The sequence below is a fragment of the Protopterus annectens genome, chromosome 9.part0 (genome assembly GCF_019279795.1).
Source record: "Protopterus annectens isolate FY-2018-M chromosome 9.part0, PAN1.0, whole genome shotgun sequence".
NCBI classification, from domain to species: domain Eukaryota; kingdom Metazoa; phylum Chordata; order Ceratodontiformes; family Protopteridae; genus Protopterus; species Protopterus annectens.
Window position 1 is genome coordinate 749,892,215 of NC_056743.1, and position 26,964 is coordinate 749,919,178.

The 26,964-nt window shown below is 38.5% G+C and overlaps 1 protein-coding gene across 1 annotated transcript in view; it reads right to left on the reverse strand.

The window, feature by feature from the left end:
• Positions 1 to 26,964, reverse strand: part of LOC122810586 (tetraspanin-4-like) — a 662,136-nt gene that overhangs the window by 549,827 nt on the left and 85,345 nt on the right. Inside the window, exon 2 of the mRNA XM_044082164.1 lies at positions 19,910 to 19,987. Coding sequence (XP_043938099.1) covers positions 19,910 to 19,987 — 78 coding nt within the window. The remainder of the gene's footprint in view (positions 1 to 19,909; positions 19,988 to 26,964) is intronic.

A 26,964-nucleotide genomic window follows, 5' to 3' on the forward strand; every position in this document is an offset into this window, starting at 1 on the left:
GCTGAAATACTATATAAGCTTATCCTGCACTGTCGAACATCTACTGCTGTGGTGAGTTGCTCACGCAACTAACTATGTCCAGTGGAATTGCTACTGTGGTGTTGTTCCTTATCCATAACATAGTACTAAAACAGCTGTAAAGAATTTCCTGGGGGTGGGGGTCTTAATTACACTTTGTAGAATGGTAGAAGCAAAACTCAGTCCTGTTTTGGAGTAGATATTCAATATGAAATGCTTGGAGTACTGTAAAACTTCAAGTCATGGTGTGTGCTACTAATGGCATCACAAAAGCCCTTAGCTAACATGTTTTAAAAGATTGCAGATATACTGGCTACTGTCCTAACTGGGTGTATTCTGAATGGGACACCAATGGCTTGTTGCTGGAATTCATTAAAAAATACAGTTCAGACATTTGAACATGGTCTGGTTGTACAGAAACTGATATACTTATTTTACCTTGCATAAAGGAGACAACGTGCTGGTTGAGTTACTAACATTTTTGATTCTGGTGATGTACTACTTGAGTTGCTTTTCGATACCTAGAAGAAACAAAATGCTTTCCTTTCTCCTTGGAAGTTTAGTAGAAAAGTGGATAGTAAACAGTCTGGTTGAGTGCTAGCTCAGGTATCACTTTTGGTCTAAAGGAGGGGTTGGTCCTAGGGCTTACTCTCTGTTTAGCAAAGACCACATATGGCTCCTTGTACACAGATGATGGTGACTCTGGCATGTTAATTTCGCAAACATCTAAGCAGTGGAGGGTAGTATCTCTTAGAATGATATTTTCTATGACATTTGTTCAGTCTGTTTTTTTGCTGAACTGTTATCTGGAAGTTGCAGTCTGTGGTCTTTAACACTGGTGGCACTAGTCAGCTGCAGCAGCAGCCACTGTCCTGAAGCAGAAGCTATTGTCTTGTAGCCCACCAAAGAGCCTGGTGTTTGCAGTCTGTGGTTACTAACACAGGAGCATTTGCTTGGGTAAAGGAATACAAAGGAGGATACATTTTGTTTCTACTGTCTTGTCTGTTACTTTTGGAACTGTTTTGTTAAGGGAGTTTTGTGGTAAATGGATTAATAGACAGTGGGCTTTGGCATTTTGGGACTGGAATTTTTGTAGCAGATGAATTTAAGGCTTTCTGCTCTTTTGTTGTTTGCCTGTACATATTACTTCACTAACTACTTGGTGAGATAATTTTGCTCACAGTCCCATAATTCCATTTGGTTTATTTTAATTGTGACCTGACTTTATGAACATTTTCCTTGGCCAGTGTCCATTTTAGGGAGGAATATATGTTCTGGTCTGCCTCTGTGAAAGAACAAGACCCAATGTGCTATTTTTGAAACAGCTATTTGTATTTTAACTATGACTTTTTATGTGTTACATAACACAGTTTGTGAAGTGCTAAGGTAGTTATGTACTATAATAAGCATGAACTTGAGCAAGACAAAAGTTTTACAGGAAAGAAGCTTCATGCCAATATCAGACTTTCAGTAACATAGTTAAGAGTTAATATCTCATGGAGAAGGCAGCAGTTTCCTAGGTAATTTTAATTCTAATGCCCTTCAAAAATTGCTTATTGCTTACCGAGTAGTGGGCTGACAAAGAAAGACATAATGGGACACAAAGACTCATAGATTTGCAGATTAATACTAGGCTAACTGCCCTTGTGGGCCATTTTAAGCCTAGTCAACCAATTACCCTATGTGAGAATCAAACCCTGCACCTTGTGTTTGTAAGGTAAACACCTTAATCATTATACCAGCCTCCACATGGAAGGATAACACACTGCTCTCAAGAAGTGCCCTACTAAAGAACACAGGATATGTGGCCCCATGGACTCCTTTGGGAACTGTCTCTGGATGCACAACAACTATAGATCATCTTCCACTTTGCCAAGTAAGATTTTCTCTTGCTTGGTATACTACGTACCTTTTCTCAGAAAGTCTGCCCTTGAAAGTATCATGCTCACAGACACTGATTTTCCATTTCTAATCCTGAACTTGGGCTATATAACTAAGGGAAACATGAAGTGAATTGAATTTGCACTTTAGGCTAACACACTCATTTTCTAAAACATATATTTATTCTCATATTTACAACTTTAACATTTTAGCTTGTTTTATTAAGTATTCTGTACCTAAACTATGTTTTAGTTTTGTATACATACAGACACAACAAAATATTTTACCAAATTACAGAAATTACACTTAAAAATCACACTTATAATTATCACCTTCCATTTTATGAACATGGAATTTAATTTTTTTTTTTCTGAGAACAGCATGTCTATGTCCCTGATCATGCTGAGAGGATCCACAAGGCAGTTAGAGTGCTGAGGTTTGGGTATAGCAATACTTCTTTGAATAAGGTCTTTAATAACATACTTTATGCTGGAGTCAGGTGTTGTCTCTGTGGAATATTAAGAAGAGGGTTTGTGTCAGCAGAATACAGTGTTATGACAGAAGAAGAAGGCCTTTCTAGGCCCATCTGGATTAGAAAAAAGAAAACTGGAGATGAAGTGTTACTCAAAGAAATTAAAGAAACTATACATCTTTTGCCAGAGCAAACGCTACTGTGAAACTTCAAACCATGATGTATGTTATCAAATTGCTCAGAATCCCTTGTTTGGGCACAAAGCAACTGTTTTGTGAGAGCAGTATGCCTGGCTAAATACAATATATCTTACTTCCAAATTTAGCAAAGCAGCCATAAATTTGACCAAGGGGAGGGAAGTTATCATGCCCCAAAGATGTTGTCACAAAATAATTTATTATAATAAAAGCACAGCTTGTATGGGGAGTGTGTAGAAAAAAACTACTGAAGGAAAAACAATTCAATTTAAAGCATTTCTGAAAATGACATTTGGATGAATTGTTGCTTACTTTGTCCACTCAAAGCTGATTCTGTCCAAACAATTTAGAACCTCTACTTCAGGTGCTGTTCTTTTAGGAAAACAGGGAGCCCTCAAAAAATCTCATCAATACCCTAAAAGGCTGAGCTGGAAAATTTGGAATCTAGAATAAACACTGTGAAGGAGGAAGGCATAAGGGTAGCATTTGCATATTGGAAAAATAATGCTACTAATACTCAGCTGATTAAACCATTAAATGAGATGGAAATACTGTGAAATAAATGTATGATGTTTGCTTGTTCTGCCTAAAAGGAGTTCAGCATTGCAATTTAGCATTAGTTACAAAGACATGACTTTCCAATTTTTAATCTTTACCTGGTAAATTATGTCTGTAGTGTTTTAAGTTTTTTCAAGATAATAATGTGGTTGCAAATTCATCATTGTCATGATAAAAAAACAAACATGAATTAACAAACCGGGCCCTCATTTACAGCTACCAAGAAAAAAGAAATCCACATTTGTATGACATGCTGTGGATCTTTCCAGTTAACACAATCCTTGATTTGGCAGCAAAGGTTTGAGCTGGTAGATACAAGGCAGACTAAGATTGAAGTATTCACTGCTCCAACCATTTATTAATGCACTCATTATCTGTTTACCCAATGCAGGGTCACAGAGTACCTGAAAACCTGTCTTGACACTCAGTGGGTACAAGCCATAAATTCACATCCTGAATGGGACACTAACCCAGTGCAGGTTATACACACAAACATGCACACAGACACGCATGCTTTCTTATTCTGCACATACATCTATGGAATGTGGGAGGAAACTAGCACAGCCAGAGAAAACCTATATGAACAGGGGGAGGATGTGCAATAAGAGGGCACTTCAGTTGGTACCCGAACTGGAAAACAACTATGCCATCCACTGTTGCAACCAGCTAGACTAAAAATCATTTATAATGACAAAGCGTTTATCTTTATTATGATGAATGAAGCCAAACAGGACTAAATGGCGCAGTGAAAGGTTCATAAAAACTCTTAGGAAGAGAGGTATTCACTTTAAAATGTGAATTTATTTTTAAACAATAAAAACTGTTAGTTAACTATTTTTTTCATGGTCCTCTTGACAAATGTTATTTTCAAGCTAAAAAAAGTCTATGAAAGAAACATTAATTTATAAGCTTTCCAATTTTTGTTATATTTCTTAACTTATTCACACTCTACAGTTGAGAAATACTATACCTACATTTTTCAAATTCTGAGCATTTTCTGGAATAAAATAAGTTAAAAAGCATAAGTTATGCATCTACCCTGTGAACAATACACAACTTTTTTTCTACAGTGACAATTAATAATACACTCGGCATTTTAACATTAATGTTATATTTACAATAAAAAATCCAGACTTAGTTTTCTCTACATTTTCATAATCAAATTCCCATAGCTTGGAAACTATATAAGAAAGACACCCCGTATCACTAACACTTTAATTTGGCCAAACATAAGATTTTACATAACTATAAAAAAATTCCTTTCTGAATGCTTATTTTTAAAAATACTTCCAGAAGTATGGTAGCTATGCATATTTTCATAAATAACAGAACAGCTAAAACATGTTTCAAACTGCACGGCTAACAGTGCAAGAAATATCAGTGACAATTTACTCCAGCACTAGCGGACCGGAGTTCCGCTGTGGCGACCCCTAACCGGGAAAAGCTGAATGAAACAACAACTCTATAAGGTTTCATGTGGTGTTGCGGAACAGTTTCTATGTCACTTTGTTCCGGCAATAAAAAAGTAATATGCTGCATGCTTTCACAATAAGCAAATGGCAAAATATGTAGGATAGTTTATTCTTTATGGATGGAGGTGATGTGTGTTTCTGTCTCCTATCATGAAACTTCATAAGAAATCCTTCAATATAATGTGTCTCAGTTATGATAACATGAATGGAAATATGGAAATATGAAAATATGCATAACAAATAACAACACTGGTTAACTAATGTGCATTCTAGACAAACAGTCATGATGTCACTTTCATTTCACAAGCTATCACTGTAATGAGTTAATTTTACTTAGAACTTACTTTGGAAAATATTATGTTATAATATACTATTGTTTTCATTTTGCTGCTCTTTTGTTATACTTCTGTAAACTGCTTAGGAAAAACACTTAAATAAAGCCAAGTTAAAATATTACGCTTTATAAAAGAAGGGCTTTATTACAGGACAGCACTTCAGTGAGGCATTCAACATATATAACAAATAAGAGGGGATATAATACTGAAGTGAATTATGCAAGAGCCAAAAGAGCAGATTTTTATCCTTAATAATTTAATTTGTGAAGATGTTCCCAAATTATGATAAGGGATACCAGAAAGGCCTACCTTAAATAGCATGAGGAGTAAAGGTGTAGCTAGCTATTTTAGTATCTGGTGCTATCCTCTGATCTGACAACCCACTCGTCACTTAAAGTTGGAGAGCAGGGGGAAAAAACTTGACCTAGAACTAGTGTTCTTGTTTGTTTCAATTTATATTCATTTAGGAGAAAAAAATCAGTTTCCTAATTTGGATCTGGGGATGCTAATGTAAGGAGCAAGCCTAATTTTAAATTATATCTAACTGCTTGCTACAATGTAGAAAGCAACGCATACAGTTTATACCACACATGAAATGCTAGACCTCTTCAGTTCTAAGAAAAACAAAACTTCTTTCCTTTTTATACTATAGGAAACAGTTTGCTGCAATGTAACAAAGCAGCTTCTACAGTTTATGTCACACATGGAATATTAAAGCACTTCAGTTCTGACCACAAATGCAATAATGTTATGCCAGTAATGCACTCCACTGAAGACTGATCTACATCTGTTGCTTCTGCACCTAGTACTTTGCGCCTACAGCAGCTGTCCCCTTTGCCCCACCCTAGCTAGGCTACTGCTCAGAAGAATCAAAATGATTGCATATATTGTTTTATTATACTATGTGTACATCCACTTTTGTCAGAGTAATACATGTTTTTGTCCTACAGTCTGTTGGCCATTAAGCTATTTCCCTAACTCTCTGTTTCTCTCCCTCATGCATTGCCACTAAAGTCCAGTCTGTACTTCTTATGTCCTTTACTACCACCTAGAGGTACTCATGTAACAAAGGCTGCCCTACCCTCTTCAGTGAGGAAAGCAGGTAGTAGATACATACAATCATAATTAACTCATCACATACACTCTCTAGCTACCTGCAAATACTCCAAACCCCAGTATGTGGCATTAGAGCAATGCACTACCATCTCCCAACAGGCTAGACACTGACTGGTATTGGTAAATGTCAGTACCTCTTCCAGTGCTACATCACAAGATCATAGGAAATACAACAAAAGTGAGTCTTGCAGTCATTTATACCCCTCCAGTACCCACCATTGACAATCCTTTTTAAAGAGTCATGCCAGGGATGAATTTGTGAATACCTATACAATCATCTAGTTCCCTTCTGAAGGAATATACTGTATCACACTGCTTAATTTGCAGCAGGAGTATATTCCAGAGGTGGGGAAGGCACTGTGTAATGAACCTACCTCTTCACCATGTTTTATTTACATCCTGGGGAAGATTTAGATTCCTGGTTCTGGTATTTGTGTAACTGTTTGACTGGTGGAGACAGAACAGCTCCAGGTCTACTGGGTCCCTCATAGCGTTAAAGGCAAGGCATAAATCTTTCCTCAGGAGACTATAAGACATTGAATAAAGGGACAGTGCTCCTATTATTTTCTGGTATATTAGGGATTGTAAGCCATCAAGAGGCAAATTACTGCAAATCCAGTGCACCAGACCACTCTGCAAATAAAAATGTTTTGGCGATTGGTGACTCTATAGTCAGGTACTCTGATCCTCCTCTCACTAGGTTGGACAAAGACAGGGTAACAGTGAATTGTATTTCAGGTGCCAGGATCTCTGAAGGGCCCTTAAGATCATTTAATCTAACAAACATGACTATGAAATGCTGATGATCCATGTTGGAATGAATGACATGGGACACAAAACACTGACAGATGTGCAGAGAGTCAGGGATTAAAATGCCTGATCGGATGCAATGCACATTGCATCACCACTACACTAAGAACAGTGCTGCACAAATTCAGGCAATTTATAGCAACAAGGACAAAAACTGAAAAAAATCAATTGAGAATACTGGTTAAGAACAGTGCTGCACAAATTCAGGCAATTCATAGCAACAAGGACAAAAACTGAAAAAATTCAAATGAGCATACTGGCCAACAGCAAAGAACACTTTTAAAGGTTCTACAGCAATCTGAGGCATAGAAATGGCTTGGTTCCATCTCTACTCTTACTAGAGCAGACCAAAATCAGTTGTTAGATAGATTACTAAAAGCGCAAAATGTGAACAGTTAATCACGGTAAACACAGTAAAAACATAAATATACTTATCCCAGATCTTGCAAGACTAATATAGTAGTCAATTCAGCAGAATGGGGTCAAATTCAGTAGAATAAGTCACAATCCAGACACTGGCATAGCTAGAATTTGTGCCACCTGGGGCTGTCTTTGAGTTGCCACCCCTCCCCTCTCATAAAATCATGGTCAAATAGGGCCCCCCTGTACACAGCCCCCCCCAGCCATTCCAGTGTCCTATTACTTGGCTACTTCTCCCCATTTACCATAAATAATGTAACGTGCATACTGTTTTATGCTTTACTTCTACAATGACTATTTGGATTTAATTTAAAACGTTTATTTTAAATTTTATAGCACATATATTGATAGACATCTGCTAAACAAAGCAATACAGTCTCACAATGAAAACAGACTTAGCATTAAAACTTCTCTGCCCATGAAACTCACATTCATTGAAACAGCACTGAAACCCACATTCAAAGACAATGCATTCGGCCAGTGGCAGATAAAGTTTACCTTTGGGGTGTTTTCAAATCATAGCCCCCTTGCACACATATTTAGGACCATGCAAACATACATGTGTTCTTTGACTCACCTTGCTGATTGTATTAAATTATATACCTTGTATAATACAGCACACTTGTTATAGTGGGTTTTAAATGTATTGTTTTGAACATTTTTCCAGTAAGCAATGAAACAAAATGTATGAACTACTAATGAAAAAACAGCCCAATTCAGAACATTTCCATCATAAAAGTCTATTGAAACTTCTGTCATTACAATCCACCAATATCAGTAAGTATGCAGAATCTCTGCAGAAGTAAACGTTATCTAAATAATTCCATATTAAAGAGATATGTAACTAATGAAGAAGTTGCTGCTAGCAAATAACTTTATATTTCATTCTTTCATCTACAAATAAATTGCCTATGTTACATTGAAAGTGGTATTGTAAGCTGGTAATATTGCAATAGGGAATGGATGGCAAACTGAAGTTCATGGTTACTAGGTATCTCCTCCAGAGGAGAACATTCACAGGACCGCAGCATCCATTCCCTTGAAAGTACAATAGAGTACATTATCAACAATTTGTCTACATATTGTGGGAGTAGAACCCATAGCCTTCTGCATCAAAAGCAAGTATACTACCTGTTGTTCTACTAACAATGTTTTTTAAATAATTTAGCACAATAGTGATATCACTTGCTAAACAACAGTTGCACATTGCAAACAGACTTTAAGCAGCACTAAACTCTTCCCCTGAAGCTTTCAGCTCCTTGTAAAATATACTTGACACTCAGAAACTCTCAAAACGTTATAAAGGTATAAAAGTTGGGTTAATATTTTTTGTCCGCATCTGATAAAATCTGTACACTAGGGATGAAAACGCAGTGTTATTTGTGTGGCTGTTTATGTGTTGGTGTTTTTATTATTAAAATATTGGCATTGAAGCTGTGGACTGGTGTTTTCCATTTTTCCAGGGCACTTGTTTGGATTTTAGACTTGACACTCAACTACATCTCTTAACTTCGGAGCTCAAGAAATTTGGAAAAAGCCAAAATTTATTTGGCGGGAGGGGGAGGAGACAAAGACCCAAAACCAGGGACACATTTTAAACATTGCTTGTATAATCTGAAAGTTGCTAGAATAAAACGTTTTGTGTTGCCATGCATTTCTGAAAGATAGGAAGACTGAAACTTAAATGATTATCATTATTTAGTGAATTCAGTCCTCAATGATTTGCCAGAAAACCACAAATTTTAAGAGGAACAAACCAAAAGTATGAGTCAAGCCAAACATTCTGTGGACTCAACTCCTTGAATCACAAACAGTAGTAGGGTAGTCAGCAGCCTTAAGAACACTTAGCAGATCAAACACTTACAGATTCCGTGAATGAAGTAAAGTAGATCAAACACTTAAAAGAATGTTAGATGCAAGTCTTAGGAAGGATGCTCTACTGTATTTAAAATTGCACATGTGTAAAGGAAGAGTAGGATGTCTATGTGACAACGCATGCACAGAAGTGACGCGGCACCGGACCGTTCTGAAAAAAGAACGCCTTTAAAAACAAAAACAATATATATTTTTTTAAATTAAAGTAAATGCGACAGTCTCAAAAGTGCTACCAGGGGCTGACTGACCCCCCCCCCCCCAGCTACTCCACTGAATTCAGAGCTTAATAACTCAGCATGTAGCATCTCCTAGTAAATGTCAGTAAGCTATTTATAGCAACTCAGACAATAGCTGAAAAGATTCAAACAAGCACACTGGCCAGTAGCAAATGACACTCTTCAAGGCTCTACAGAAATATGAGGTCCAGGAGTGGCATTGCTCCCTCTGTACTTTCATTAGAAGAAACCAGAAGCAATTCTTATTCCATCATAGTAAGCTCAGTAGAAAAACAGGAAAAAATCCCACTTATTCTAGATTGTAGGGCTGATTGACAAGAAAGATAAATGCAGCAGCAGGTGTATGTAAATATGACATACTGATTACATAAAATATGGAGAAGACTCTGTAGTAAGTGGTAGTCTTTTCCCAGAGGTTACAGGTTTAAAAGTATTGTGGGAAAAAAAGGGTTAATACATCCAAGTACTGGAGTGTGCACTAAAAAGGCATGAAGATAAGGAGAGGATAACTCAAACTTTAACAGTCTGACAGGACCTTCCAGTTTGATCACTAGTATGAGAAGATGAGATGAGGCTGGGAGGAACTTCTAAAGACAATCTGTAGTAAGGGCAGGTAAACAGCCACTAAGTATAAAGCAGCCTCTAAACTCTCTTATTCAACAGTACTCTGTTTCACTACCTTCTTAAAGTATTATTTTTCTCATGTATATTAAATATTCCTTAGTTTTAGCATGTTCTTTTGTTGTATAAATTATTTTTATTTGTTTTTCACTTACTGTGTGTTAACATTCTGGGCTGAGACTGAAATTGGTCTGGTGGGATAAGTGATGTACCCTACTTAACAAATTGTGTAAATAATAATAAACAGCCTGGGACTGACTCACACAGAAGTGGAAGGCTTACTAAAAAGCTCTTGGGCCGCATACAAATTACAATTAAATACAAGCTTGTCCCACCTGTAAGCAATCAGAAAGTACAGTTATGTACACTTACCATAAATGTAGATGTTAGAGTGTATTAACTGTTGCAGTCATCACGCTTGGGTTGTCTGCCTGCAGGTAGCCCTCAGTCGGCCCGAATACCAGAGTCTTGGGGTTTCTGCATCGGATGCTGTCACCTCTTCCATGATGTCAGGACACCAGTGGTATAAAACATGCAGCTGATGCCATTACATCAGTTTTTCTTACCCCAGATGTCAAGAGCCCCCAAAACAGGAAGCAATTACATGGTGTGGAATACCTCCAGTAAAAAGTAAATACAATAGCCATAAGATATGGGCAAAAAGATCATAGGTAGAAAGTCTATAAAAGTCAGGGGGCTGGAGGGAGGGTAACCAGGAGTGCAACAGTGAATACACTCGAACATCTACATTTATGGTAAGTGTACACAACTGTACTATGTTCTTCACGTTTCACTGTTGCAGTCATCACATTTGAGTTGATTCCCAAAGCTGAGTAAGGGTGGAGGCAGTCAAGAAGTATTAGGGCTGACTAGCAGGCTTTGTAAGACTCCTGTGGAAAATCCAGCTCTGGATTTAGAAAGGACAGGTAAGTGGTAATGCTTGGCGAAGGTGTGTAAATAACTCCAGGTTGCAGCTTTCAGGATGTCCCTGGTAGGGACTCCCTTAAGAAATGCTGTAGAAGTCGAGGAAGCCCTAGTGGAATGAGTTCTGATCCCCTGTGGGGTAGGTTTTTCCATGGTGTTTACAGCAGAGATGGATGCAGTATGCTATCCATTTTTAAATGGTTTGCGTTGAAATGGCTTTGTCCTCTTCCCCTGTAGCAAAGCTGACTAGCAGCTGGTCAGATTTTCTGAAAGGCTTAGTCTGTAGAATCTGAGCTGTCTGTGCACGTTCAAGGAGTGCAGGGTCCTCTTCCCTTTATTCTGAGGATTAGGGAAAAAGGTTGGTAAATGGATGGATTGGTTCAAGGCCACAGTGGATACCACCTTCGGCATAAATGATGGGTTAGTCCCGATGGAGACCCTGTCAGCCTGAAAAATAATGAAGGGCTCCACAGCCATTAGTGCCTGAAGCTCAGACACTCTTTTTGCTGAAGTGATGGCTAGAAGTAAGACTTTCCAAGAGAGGAATTTTAACTCTGCTGTAGCAGCAGGTTCAAAAGGAGGAAGTGCGAGCTTCTCTAGTACAAAGAAAAGGTCCTAGGCAGGGGTGGGAGCTCTCCTCAGAGGTCTTAAATTGTTAGCTCCTCTCAGGAACTGCTTGATCAGAGGGTGAGAAAAGAGACGTGGGCTCCGTATTTTAATGAGTTGAGATGGCCGAGGCATGAATTTTAACTGATGAGAAGGAAGGACTTTGTGGAGCAGCTCTGCTAGGTAATCTAGAATTTGAGGTAAGGAGGGCACTGCTGTGCCCTTTCCTAGAGACTGGCTCCAAGAACATATATTTTCCACTTTTCTGAATAGGATTTCCTAGTACTAGGCCTTCTGGTCTCAAAGATGATGTCCAGCACCTGTTTGCTGAGGGTTGCTGGTGTTGTGTTCATTGAAGAAGCCGGGCTGCAAGGTTCAGTGTTTGCAGCTGAGGATGCAAAATATGTCCCTCCTGCTGGGACAGCAGGAAGGGGGTCTGATGTAGGTGCCCGGGTGGTACTGCTGTCAGACTGCATAGGAGTGGGTACCAGTGCTTGTGTGGCCAGTCTGGTGCAATAAGGATTGTCCTTGGTCTGTCTTGCTTGATCTTGACTAGTACGTTTGAGAGGAGGGGTAGAGGGGGAAAAGCATAAATTGAGAGGTTTTCCCATGTAAAGGATAGGGCATCTACTCGCCATGCCTAGCTGTGGGGATTTCTGGTGGAAAGTTTGCTCAATTGATGGTTTTGGGGAGAGGCAAAGAGGTCCACCACTGGTGTCCCCCACCTGTTGATTAGAAGTTTGAATGAGTTGGGTTCCAGTTTCCACTCGTGTGGGTCTAGTAGCTTTCTGCTTAAGTTGTCTGCCAGTGTATTTTGTTTGCCTGGCAGGAATTGAGCTTGCAGGTGCATTTGGTCGCTCAAGGCTTCCACAGGGCCATGGCTAACCTGCAGAGTGGGTAGGAATGACTTCCCCCCCCTGCTTGTTTATCTACCACATAACTGTGGTGTTGTCTGTCTTTATCAAGAGTTGTCCTGGAAGGAAAAGGTATTTGAAGGCTGTGAGAGCATTCTGTATAGCTAACATTTCTTTTTGACTGACATGCAGGTGAATTTGTCCTGGGCTCCATTTGCCTAGAATCCCTTTGTCTGTCATGTGTGCCCCCATGCATAGTCTGATGCACCCATTGACAGGGTTTGGGCGGCGAGGGGTTGAGTGAAAGGAAGTCCCTTGTTGTGGTTGCAAGTCTCTGCCCACCAAAGGAACTCTGCCCTTAGACAAGGAATGATAGGAATCAGTGTTTCCAAGTATTGCGAATGTTGACACCAGAGACTTTTTAAGTACCATTGAAGTTTCCTCATATGCAGTCTTGCATATGGAATTAATAGAATGTATGAGACCATGAACCCTAGGGTTTGCAGTATTTTTCTTGAAAATAGCTGGGTCCTGGAGGCCATTAGTTTGAAGTAGTTTGTCAAATGAACCTGCTTTTCTGGAGTCAGAAATGCCATCTGGGAAGTTGGGTTCAAGCTTGCTCCCAGGAATACAATCTTTTGGCTGGGCACCAGATGTGATTTATTTTCGTTGATGGTGTGCAATTCTTGACTATTCACTTGAATCAGGCAATCGTCCAAGTATGGGTAAATTTGAATATTTCTCTTCCTGCAGTATGCAATGGCTGGAGTCAGGCACTTTGTGAATACCCTGGGCGCAGTATATAAGCCAAAGGGAAGTGCAGATAACTGATAGTGCATAGAGCCTGCCCTGAAACGTAGATATTTCCTGCAATATGAGGACGTGCAGATAACCCTCTTTCAAGTCTAGGGTGACTAGCCAGGAGTCCCTGGCTAGCATAGGAAGCAGCTGTTTGCCTTTTGAATTTTGGGACCACCAGGGAGGTGTTGAGAATGGACAGATCCAGGATAGGGCGCCATGAGCTCTCTTTTCTGGGCCCCAGGAACAGTCTGGATAGTAACAGGTTGAATAACCCTGATACTGAGAAGAGAAAGTAGGTGCTTTTGAACCTCTGCCCACTGGTTTTGGAGGAAGGTCGGGCATCCCGCTTGGGGTTGGCAATGAGTGGAAGTAGAATATGTATTCCTGGGATACAATGCTTAGGACCCATTGGTCCTGGGTAATGGACATCCCATTTTTTAGCATGCAGGGCGAGTTTTCCTCCTGGGGTGCAAGTACTTGGGCATGGTTGGGAAGAATGATAGACAAGTCATTGTGAACGTTTTTCATAAGGGGGTGGCTTACCACTCCCGGTTTTAGATGTGGGAGCACTCCATTGCTTAGATCTCTGCATACCCTGAGACTGTAGTCTATGTGGTCTGTTGCCACTGCGTTTGGACTGAGAAGGCCTGGGAGGGACTGGAAAGGACCAGTTTTTAGAAGGCCAATGCCTACTGAATCTACGTGGCTGTACCTGCAAGAAATCTGTAACAGTTTGCATAGATTTAGCTTTTTCCATTATCTTTTTAAGAACTTCTTCTGCTTTTGTGCCAAACAAGCATTCCTGGTTTAATGGAGCATCTAGCAATTTTGCTTTGACATGGTCTGGCAAGATTTGTTCCTTCAGCCAAGCATGCCTTCTCAGCACAGACCCAGTGACAGCAGCCCTGCAAGATGCTTCTAAGGCATCAAAACCACCCTGCATAGTATGTTTACTAACTTGGTTTGCAGAATGCATTAACTCTTGCAAATCTTTATTCTCTGCACAATCTGGAAGCAACAACATTTTCTGTTTAATTAGTTCCATGATATGCTGCTGGTACTTCAACATGTGAAACTGGCAATTTAAAGCCCTTATGGCAAGAGCTGCAGAGGTGTATACTTTCTTACCCGAAGGGGTAGGGTTTTTGGATGTAGTGGCCTTAATACCTTTACGTTCTTGGGAAATGGTCTCAGGATTCACAGTGGGATTCATAAAGAGAAATTTGTGTGAGTCAGGTACTCTGTAGTACCTGTCAGGCTTTCTAGGAGCTGGTGGTAAAGAATCAGGAGTAAGACTGGACTCCATGAAGACATCATCTACAATATCCAGGACAGGGGGTATAGCTAGAGGCCTGCGCTGAGGCAAGTCTAAAACTTCTCTGAGTCTCTTTTTGGACTGTGGGTAGCCCTGGCATTCAAAGGGAAATGCTCTCAAGGTATGCAAGGTTTCACCAAAATAAAAGTCCTCTGGAGAGGAGGCAGGGGGAATCGAATCCTTTGCATTTGAATATTCATAGGTAGATAAGGGAATGTCCTGGAAATTAGAGGGATCAGAGTCATTGGACTTACGGTCTGTAGAATCAGAAGGAAAATCAATCCTTTGTCTTATAGAAGGGGAAGGCTGGCTTCCCCTAATTAAAGTTATAAGGTCTTCAGCCATTCTCAGCATTTGTTTCCGTGGTATGGGAGCTTGAGCATGCGCTTTGGTCATCGGTTTTCTAGGTGTAGTGCGAACTCTGGGCCAGAGAAACTCAGTAGTTTTAGTCAAAAATGAAGATGTCAGTTTAATACGAACATCAGAAGGTTGGAATACACCCTCAGAAGCTGGTGCCTGCACAGCAGCTCTGGACCCATCCAAGGTAGAAACATCTGCAATTTCCATAGTCAAAGCAACTCACGGCATGCTGGACTCCAAAAGGGTCTCAGCAGAGGCCTGCGAATTTGTAGAAGCGGGTATCAGGGACTGCAAAGGCGCCTCATTGAGTATTGGCCTATGAGACCTGTCTCTGTCTTTATCCCTACATTTTTTTGGAAGTTCAGTAGTCGGATGGCTTATCAAAGCCACTTCAGAATACAGAGAATGAAAGCAAAAGACTTTAGTGACAAAGATAGCCCGATGATGAATAGTTTGGGCGTTAACAAGGCACAAAACCGATCGCGAGGAACATCGTGGTCTGGGCCTAAACAGGTGATGCAGTAAGAATGAAAATCTCTGTGAGGTATTTGCTTTCCACAGGTAAGACAATTGTTAATGTTTTCTGACATCGGTTAGAGCAAGAAAAAAGGATCCCCAACAGGGGTACTTAGCTTTAGAAGACTTCAAGCTTGAAACTCGAAAAATGAAAATTTCAGATTGCGGCCGACCGGCACTTGCGAACTGCTTCTGCTTAGGGCTGCTGTGCGGCAAGAAAAGCTGATGTAATGGCATTGGCTGCATGTTTTATACCCCTAGCATCCTGATGTCATGGAAGAGGCGACAGCATCTGACGCAGAAATCCCAAGACTCTGGTAGTCGGGCCGAATGAGGGCTACCTGCAGGCAGATAACCCAAGTGTGATGAATGCAACAATGAAACACGAAGAACATCCTATGCTACTCACACTGGCTCTCAATTTCTCTACAAAAAGACAATCAGAATTTAATTCTAAAAGTAAGACCACTTAAAAGGCAAAAATAGTGCAGTTATTTACTGGCGTAACACTTTAATCACATGACATAGGGTCAGAATCAACAAAAATGCTAATTAAAATAACTGTTTTTAAGCAGTTAAAACGGATGCAAACTATACGATTATAAAACTTGACCAAATTGACAGCATATAATTTTTGATGTTCTCCTTTAGTTTAGTCAGTTCTCCACTGCAGCATTTTACAGTATTCACCTTTTGCCTGCCATGGTTATTCATTACTCACTCAGCCAAGGACGAGTACACCATCCTCCTTTAACAATGTTACTACATTTAATGTGTTTTATTTGATCTCAGTGAACAAAATTAAGTAAGTTGCATAATTATGGTAACATATGAGCTAATTACCATACAGCCATAGGTACTGTAAAGTGAAGTGCCAAGAGGAACCATTAGGAAGTCATCCCAGAGAGCTTTAGATCCTGTCTCACAATTAATAAATGTCATCATGCTTTCTTGCTGAGTGGGAACTATAAATGATGCTAATGGTAGAATGCCTAACACCAATGGTTATTTTTACGACTAGATACATAGCATATAAAACCTCCATAGAACAGCACCATGAAATTCTGATATCAGTTAGAGCATAGCATTACACCACACTCTAGCCCTAATGTCCTAGAGTCAAGGGTTGACATGAAATGATATTTCAATGTGCTGTCCTTGTATAGGGTTCCACAAATACAATGAACTTTACTTTGGTAACAGCAGTTTGAATACACATTTAGAGAGCTAACTCATCAAGGTTAGCTCTAGCTTGTTTTATTATGGTCTAATATATTTTACCATGATAATTGTCAGATATGAGGAATATTCTGCAGTTATACAATGTGTCCTATTTTCTGACAACAATATAACATGTAAATGTTTGCTACTGAAATTGTGTCAGTATGGTTTATTCTCATTTGCATAAATGTAAGATTGCCTATGTCATACGTGATCATTTAATAAAGATGTTTTTTCTTTAAAAAAGTATAAACTGTAATGTATTAAAATACACATTTATCATAGGACAAGGTTTAATTAAAAATGGTACTTTAAAGAACAAAAATCTAGTTGTGTGGCATTTTTCAACCTATAGGATTACTACTAGACTTTCAATGTAAATTTTATTATATCATCCAGAAAACCAGAATCAAGCTATTTTAACTCTTTCATAATAACTCAAGGAAAACAGAGACAATAACATTCAAAGGTTTATAACATTTAATTTCTAAAATAAATGTTAACTAGATATATTCATACATCTCAACTGCATAGATTTTCACAGAATGCCCAGATTTTTCCTTGTACTTTGGGTCCGTTTATCATAAAATTGTGGTCTTCTGGCAAATCGCTGGCAAATCATTGAGGGTTGAGGTCAGAAAATAATGACAGACATTTGAGTTTCAGACCCTTCAAAAAACTCAAGCTAATAAAAACCTGTTTTTTCGATCAATTTTCTAAGTTTGTAAGAGCAATATTTTAAAAAGTATCCCTATTTTGGGGGCTTTGCCCCCCCTCCTTTACTGGTGGCTTTGTCCAGATTTCTTGATCTAAGAGGTTGAGAGGTATGTATATGGTATTTATTTTTTTTTCCATTTTTTTTTTTGGTCTGGAAATACTATTTTAATTTTCCCTAGAAATAAAATGTATATATTACTATTCCTTTTAAAAATATATCTGTTTTACAAGAGTATTACAGTGAGGCCACATTTATTTAAGCAAGTTCAACATCAGTTTTAATACAAGCTAAAAAAAAAACCTACTGGTATTTAATGCAGGTAATTGGCTTTGGACTCTTGGAATTTAGCAAGATGACAACTGGACCTTTACCAAACATATATAACATAATCTAGTACATGTAACAATATTGTCCTGGGTCCTATTAATTTAATATAAACATCATCTTGCACAAGTACAAAAGTGTGTGACAAGTGAAAATATTAAATTAGTGGAGATGAATGGATGACATGGGATTATGATGTTGGTGATCCAGGTCAAGACCTCAGATTAGACATTAATAATGGCTCCCAACTATAATGGTCTCTACAATGGTCTTGTGGAAACTGCCTGGCAGGAAAGGGCCTGCTTGTGTCACATGTCATGACAGTACAATCAGTTAAATGGTTTTGTTTTTCTGGAAGAAAGCAACAATGCTGGAGCTCCACACTCATCTAGTATAAGTCTGACCTCCAAATGTCTTACCTTACATAATAATTTCCTGTCATGATGATGCTATCACATCAGAAAACCATGCAGAATCATGGGACTAGCTGGCTTTACAGATTTATAGCTTTGGGGATAGTGCCAGCTGAAGAAATCAAATTGTTCTCATCCGAATTAACACAGCCAAAATGCAAAAAGAATTAATGGGCTAGCAAAATGACAACAGTCAGGACCCAAACAGAATTTGTGGTGTGATGCACATTTTTGCTTCTATGCTGTTCAATGTAGTTGTATGCTGGTTTAGATTACTTAAATAAATACAGCTAAGCATGCCCTGCATTAAACCATAAAAAAGGTGCCAAAGTAGATTCTTTCATATGGCCTGCATTGACCACTGTTTGACTTATGCCCATGTGTGGCTGAAAAAGGCTCATGTAACCAGCCCACCCATCTGTTTGCTAAATGAATACATATGTTAGTAAAACTGCTGATCCTTGAAAAAGCAAGCAAACTAAATATTCTGGTGTGTGTGCTGAACTTTTGTAGGCAACAGCAGGATTTCTTATGAGGTGGGACCTCTCATGAAATCCACTGCTACTCATATATTCTATTAACTGCAAAGGCTGCTACATCCTCTTTTCTTGCTTTGACCCCCCTCCTTTTTTTTGCAAAAATAATAAAACTAGCATCTGCTCTGGCTTCTTTTTTGGGAAGCAACTGCATGGTTGGCTGATGTCTAAATCTGGTTGTGCCTTGGTAAACCAAAGATGAGAGCAAAATCAAAGTGCTAATGTGGTTTATATCTTTACACAACATGAGCAGGCAGCATTTGTTTAAAAGCATGTCTGACCTAGTACAACAGATTGATTATGATTTTGTGAAAAAAGAACAATTACAGTCACACAGACATACATACACACAATAAATTTAATCTCAAGCAAAGCAGAGTTTGACATTGAAGACTACTCTTTACATCAACAGTTAGAATACAGATGCTGTGCCTTAGATGTAATGTGTTAAACAGGATACACCCTTCTCATGAAAATTTGCTTGTTAAATTGCATAAAGTACCAGAAAATTCTACACATATATCTACCATTCCCATTCAGTATAAATGACATTTTTTGACAGTGTGTGTGTGTGTGTGTGTGTGCGCGCGCGCGTATATCTGCAAATGTATGTATGTGTGTGTTGGTGGAAGATGCAAAGGAGCAAGGTTTATTCAATAGAAATTCAGTTTTGTAAAAGCTAACCAGAACAAATTATTCAGCAAAAAGTTTTAAAAATTGTCAATGACTCAGTAACTGAGAGACAGCTGCTGGTAAGTATAACTCATTTGTTTAATGCTAGCCTTAGACCTCTTTCTCACCTTCAGAGCAAAACTCCTGTTGATGGTAACCTTTCATTATAAGATTTTTTTTTTTTTACATTCTTTTTCATTTTCATACGTTTTTGATAACCTTCAGTTGCTCTGCTGTACCAAATAAAAACTCCTTCTGTACAGGTCAAGATAAATTTTCAGTCCTAAGACAGGGTGTAGTCAGGTAATTTAATTTTGTACACGTGTGCTGTAATTGCTGGCTCCAAACCACCTGGCAGTTACAAATTTGACGTTACCCCCAACACTTAACAAATGTTTGCATCACTTTTCCTCAAAAAACATTAAACATATGTTTTGTTTAGACTGTGTAAATTTTATTGGAAGCATTAATTTAGACAGCTGTAAACAGAGTGTGGCCTAAAAAGCCATGATTTCTCTAAATAAGGTCTAGAAAATTTTACTAAGTACAAAGAGTATGCCTAGCTACACCCTTGTCTTATAATACACATGTGTAAGACATAGAAAGAGAGAAAATGAATTGTGTTGCATGTTACTCACCCAAAAGATGAGGTTGAAGACAAACATGAGATATTTGACACACTGCAGACAGCCCTGTGCCACACCCATCTTCTTCAACTGTAAAAGCAAAAGAAAGGAGAAGTCCAAATAAAATAAGGTAACTTTCTTTTCCCCTCGGCAGTCTGGAGGGGTGCCCCTGGTTGACAGTACATCATGTTCACATTGAACTTCACACAAAGAAGGACTAACACCACATCGGACATGGTAATGACTCTGGCAGTGAGAAATTCGCCCCAGGGTATGCTGAGGCCCCCTAATGTCTAAGGATGAGCTGCAGCTGATTCCATTTTCATCACTGCTAGAAGTTTCCATTTTTTGCTCTTCAAAAAAGCCAGTTTTTAAAAATCCTTATATTTCTTTAGTGCGTTTCTTGATTAAATATGCAATTTGCAAATGTCTACCTTAGCAATGGGTATGCAGTCTGTGGTACAACAAAGACCTTTCTAGTAGAGGAATCAGTCTAGGATTTTAAGCTGGGTTAATGAAGAGAGAGAGGAAAAAAAAAAAAAAAAGAGTATCATTAACAAAAATGTGTAGTAATCATTCCTTAAATGCATTCCTAGAGAAGTAGTTGTCTGTCACTGGAGAATCATATGCATTTCCATTGTATCACAGACAAGTTTAATGTGGAAATGAAAGAGGAAGTAGAACACAGTTTGTAGTCAGCTCAATTTAGCACTCAGCCTTTAGCTTTGCCAGTCCCAGGAGTCATAGAATCGGTTGCCTTTCATTCACATAGAAAAGTCAGTGCAGTTTTCAACATAAGTAAATAAAAACATCATTGCAGATGCATTTTTACTAGTTATTCAGCCTATTTTTACCAATACCTTTAAGTATTTTGTACTTCATAGACTTTAATATAGGTTAGTGGTATAAAGATCTGAAGGTGTTTCAACCTAAAAAACTGGATTAATTTTCCTACATCTGCAAGTCTGAAACAGTTTTTATATTTTAAACCCGTGGAAGCTGAAAACCATGAAAGAGATTCTTCTGATGGAAAAACACTTAGTACAGCCTCACACTGAAGAGACTGCTTGCTGTCTCAGTAAAACATCACAAACATATGCCGCAGCTAGAGAATACATCAGACAATTGAGTTTGTACAGGTTCATACGGTGTGGGGGGTGGTGGCAAAAAACAATACACTTCTCACAACAAAGATACCGTTATTTCTTTACATCCTAGAAAGTACTTTACAGGCTGCTTTGTACAGGAGTTTAAAATATGGATCCCAGCAGTCACTGTGTTTGATCCTCACCTACTATGGAAGCAACCTGTATTAGGGGCAAGTTTATTATGTACTGTGAGCGGCAAAGTGAGGAATCAAAGCTGGAGGTGCAAGACAGACTAGTAACTGAGAGCAAGATGGTTAACAAGCACAAAAAAATTGGGTTATGTCAGCAGCTGAAGCTCTGTAATGTAATTAGTCCCAACTTATTTAAACTATACTTGTTAATATTTCATGTGTTATATACGGAGGGACCACTTGATCTACATCCAGTTTCTTACAATTCTCATGTACTTTCTTTTTGCAAGCAAAATCCCTGCAATTTCTGTTGTGAAACAACACATAAAATGACATTTAAAAATAATATCCCAGTAATATCCTTTATATGGTATCATATACATTCATTAACTTGTATTCAAAATTTCTGTTCCGCAAAAATAATTTTAACTCCAGAGGTCTGGGACTCCGTCTGAAAGGACTCGTTATAGAAGACTCATAATAGTGAAAGTGTTTTTTCGTTAGCTATACTCTGATGTTAAGAAAAAATAAGTTGGACAAATGCAGATGTACCCTATTTAGCAATGTATCATTGGATACTGCTTTAGAAATCTTGAAAGATCTGCAGGATAAGTTTGATTGAAAATAGTATTCAAATAAATGCATTTTAAATCTATTGCAACTGACAAGCACTGCAGTAAATCTGAGTGCACAAACCAAGTCCATGGATTTGCTATTTTTTAATGTTCCTCTACTGATATTTTTTTTTCACAGTGCAGGAAGCAAGTAAAAGAGGTAAAGCCAGCACAGTACCATCAGTACATGAAGGGTAAAAGGTATAATTTGGAAATGCTGTAGTGAAAGGTGTTACTACAAAAGGGCAGAAATATAAACAGTTACCAAAACACACTGTATGCAACTAGGCAGAAAATTACAGTAGTTCTTACTAAAGTATCACATGTACAAAGCAAACAAATGGCAATGGATGCAACTGTCGCAGTACTGTGTCATAGTTGGGCACATGGGAGCAGCTTGTGTAACATCAAAAGCAGAAAGAAACAAAAGAAATTAACTGCAGCTCTTTCAGCACTATCAGTGGAAACAACTACAGAAGTGACTAATGGGGTTAGCAGTATTATTGTTGGGGAGACTCCATGGACAGTTGTTGAGAGCAAAGAGTAGTGAAAAAAAAGCAACTGAAACTGGTTGAAATCAGCATCTACAGATGTACCACTGTTAAAACAAATAACATAGAACTTGGTTTAGTTGTTATCAGTCAATGAAGCAATTAAAGCAAACCAAGGAAGCTGCTGCAGTTGTAGTACCATAAAGAAGCAAGGTTTCAGTCAATTCAGTGTAGCTACTAGAACACATGACCATGCACAATTAGCTGTGTTTTTCTTGCTTCTATAATCACAGGTAACAGCACAAAACTTGCCAAAATTGTTAGGATCATTTGCAGTCAGAAAGCAGAAGTGAAACCAGGCAAAGCATTTTTTTAAAACTTTTCCTCTGATGTTGAACCACCACACTGCACTAGATACTAAGGCTTATTGCAGGACTCAAGAATGAATGTAATCTCTGTTGCTAATTTTTTCCTGGGTTATTTACCGTTCATTTTCTGGGGCAGCTTTTATGTCCTGGTGGTCTCTATTTGTTCCTGTTATATTCAGCATTCATTTTCTGAGGCAGCTTTTATGTCCAGGTGGGTTCTGATTGAAATCACAATGCGTTAACCAGAATCACGGTTGGGTTACCCCTGTAGTCACAGTACTCTGAAGAAACAACCTCTAACTGCAGGCTATTTTCTAAAGTCAAAACGTCTGATTATTATGGTATAAAGAGTTCATCTATCCTCATAAAGTGGATACAAAGGCCAGTCATATTAATCTTAACAAAATAGCAAGTAAAATCCACATACAAATCCCCTGGTACAAGTGCAGAGAGATACAAATCCTAAAACCGCAGCATATTCTCGTATGGCATTTCTCATATAAGATTAAGTGAAGACTTCAGATGGCACCTGCCACTGATGACATGTTCCTTCACCAGCTCTTCTGACCTAACATCTACAGTCTTCAGCAAAAGGAATAGCAATGTACTCTCAAACCTTATTGTGGATCACTGCCTGATTGGAAAAAAAAAAAAAAAAAGAACAGTCCAAAGCCTCAGAGAATATAGTATTAAAAATCCCTTCTCTGCTGATGCATTTTTAACTTGCTGCTCTTATCAGTTTTCTGATCGATTGAGACCCAGTCATCCGGAACACTAAAAAAATTAATGCATCTGTACAAGTATGTAGCTAAAGCAATGCATTTGAAACTGGTTTTACAGCAAGAAACTTTAAGAAATCCATACAATTCAGATTAAGCTTGGATTCTCATTAACAGCTTTAAAACTGTACATTCCCTTTTTTACTCTCGCTTGCTTGCTCGCTCTCTCTCTCCTCTGTTATGCTTCTTAAAGACTATTCTGTATACTCAGCACTCTGTTCTTCCTGCAGCCTCTCGGATGAAAACTGAGTAATGAGGCAACTTGCCGGCTGAACTCTGTGGATTCCTAACAGACCTGAACTGCATTTTCAAAAATATGTTTATAAGCCTAGCAGCTGAATTCATACCGGGGTTATGAAACAGGGTCAGGAACATAATATCAAGATGCTGCATGAATGCAAACAGTGTGCATGAACTTGTGAGAGAGCTGCTAGAAAGAAATAATGAAACAACATACATTAACTGAGTTATGGTTTTTATTCCTTAGCTAAATGTAGGCACCCCTTCTGGGCAAAGCACTAGTGTTTTATTTCTTATTTTAGTGTAATATTTCTTCTGACTGAATCACTGTGCACATTATTTTTTTTGTATTATTATTTTTTTTTTTTTTTTTTTTTACATTTAATGACTAGCTGCTTGGTTTTTATTAAAAAATAAAGTCTTACATAATATCCACATTTCGGATTCCACTTCAGCTAATACAGAAATGAATGAAGGTTGATTTAACTAAAAAAGATCAATATAGAAGTTAAGCTTTTGATGAACACTCAATACCTGACAGGAGCCTTGGCTACTACTATTAATAAATAATGTTTTAGGACTTTAAAAAGACTTGTGCAGTACAGAGAGGTATTCTCTGAGAGGACAGATATTAGGAAATAGCATTTTATGAAAGATGGGGTTGTCTTCTAAACCTAAGCCAGTTTAATGAAAAAAACTCTCTAGAGCAGCAATTATTGGAAAACAGCATATTACAAACTCTGGGGTGACTTCTAGACCTTAGCCAGTGTAACCAAATTTGGAAATGTAGTACATTTAGTATGCAGTTAACAGAAGCAGTTAGTACAGAGGATTAAAGCTATGAGCCACTAATGAACTGCTTCCTGTAGTCCAGGCTTTGAGTCTGTCAAACTGAGCAAGTCATATAACCTGACAGTGCTCTGGAGAAAATCAGAAAATGGGCTAAACTCCTCAGTAGACTAATGAATCACATGTAATTGTTTATGGACCTAAGGAAGCTATATGGTAAGAAAAGTAGAATACTGATAACTTAACCTCTAAGTATAGCTTTGCTGCTGGTTTAATTTACATCTGCTCCTAGGCAGTGCTGTTAGGAATAAAGCTCTCACTAGTTTACTAAAGTCTTAACTGTTCCCACACCTGTGGTGTTTACTTTGAGACTTACAAGGTCTGTAAGCCATAGAATATTACAGCATACTGAGAGAACAAGTTAAGTAAAGATGTTTACTTAAAATATGTGCTACCAGTGAAGCAGGCAGTGTGCGTCTTTGTGTGTTGGAGGGCACAACTGGTTTGGTTTCATGTACTCAAAGGGAGATTGCTCAGTTTTAGTCTGTTTAAGGTAAATTGCTTGTATGTGCTTTTTGCTCTTATGGTCATAGGTCCACTGGTAAGTACTAGGCTAGATGCCCTCGGAGGCCATTTTACACCTGTGCTCAAAATAACATATCCCATTTGGATACAGACTGGTCTTACTCATCCCATGGTTGATAATTACATATTAACGCTAATGAGAATAACTGTGATCATTCCACAGATAATTTGAAGGAACTTCCCATGCATGTATACAGCATTTAGGAGCTGCCCCTGTTCATTAGTAGTACGGGGGCAATCATGGAACAAACTTTCTGTTTTCCATGCATAGATCTAAGTTGCACTTGAAAATGGACAGGGATGAACTTTGTTTTATGTGGATGGGGAGTGTATTCCACAGCAGTGGTATCCTCTGCAAAATAAACATGTCCTTCCAAACTGTTCTGATGATAATGCAAAAGAGGTTTATATCTCTAGCCCAAGTATTCCTGATGCCATTTGACTTGTTGATATGCAGTAAATCCATCAGTAATGGGTTGGAGGATGCCTTGCATGCCAGACACAGATCACCTCTTAGCAGTCTGTAGGACTCAGTATAATGAGGGGGCTTTGAGTCAGTCTATGTAGGACATGTTGTTTAGGCCTTTTATCCTTTTAGTAAGGTATCTCTGTGGGCATTCCAGTTGTTGTATGTGTCTGGACAGATACCTGCCAAAGGGGGCATTATATTCAATGACTAGCCTATTGAGGCCTGGGTACAGGGGGAAATGACATCCCTAGATCTACACACAATCTCTTTGTTTATAAGTTGTGCAATACAGAAACACTTTCTTACAACAGGTACATGTTGGTCAAAATTTAAGTCACTGTCCACATAAGTTTACAAATCCCAAACAACTGGGACCAGTCTTAGGGGTGTATTGTTAATGTGGTAGTTTCCTGGGGTTGATGATCTTCCCAAAAGATACAATAATGTATTTTTTGGCATTTAGTTTTAGACCATGATTTTGACACCAGTTATTTATTTGAGACAAAGCTTCCTACAGGATGGTTAAATCATCTGAGGATTCAGTGACTGCTCCTAGCTTGTAGTCATCTACAAACCTAGTCAGCCACAGACCTTTTGTATTGGCTTTTACTTTAGAAAAGTAGATGCCAAACAGAAGAGGTTCCAGCACAAAGCCCTGGGGGACTCCAATGGTGACTGGTCTCTTTGCGGAGGTAACTTCCCCTATTTTGATTATCTGCATTCTATCTGTGAGTCACTTGGCAATCCAGCAGGTGACATAGGGGTTTATTCCCAGTTAATTTAGCTGTTTTACTATGCATGAGTTTAAAACTGTGTCAAAATATTTGTCCAGGTAGATGTATGCAGTATGTACTGCTTTGCCTTCAACCATTGCTCTTGTGACCTTTTCAAAAATATCCACTAGGTTGAGTAAGCATGACCTCCCATTGACAAATGCAAACTGAGATGCGCCCAGTGTTTCGAGATTCCCAAAGTCTTCATTGATTAATTCCATGATAAGTCTTTCCATGGCTTTGTATATGAGGCTGGTCAGACTTACAGGTCTGAAATTGTCTGGGTTTGTGGAAGGTCCTTCCTTATGCAGGAGAATGACTGTAACTGTTCAGCATTCTCTTGGTACAAAACCTGTATGTAGGCTGAGATTGAACAGTGTTGTTAGTGGTGCAGCTAAATCATTCTTCATGCTATTTAAGATGTGTCGCTCGTCCAGTCAGGATGAAGGAGATGAGTCTTTGTAGGTTCTGTTCAAGCAGCTTTATTATATACAAATACATCAAGATTGAGGCTTAATAACTAACTTAGATAAACCTATAAACAAAGTAGCTATTACACTAATACATGCTCACTCTCTAACTGCAGTCTCAAAACGGTACTGAAACTAGCAAATGCTTGCTATTTATATGCATGTGCCGTCCTTGAAATGCTTCTTAAAGATACAGCACACACACTCTAT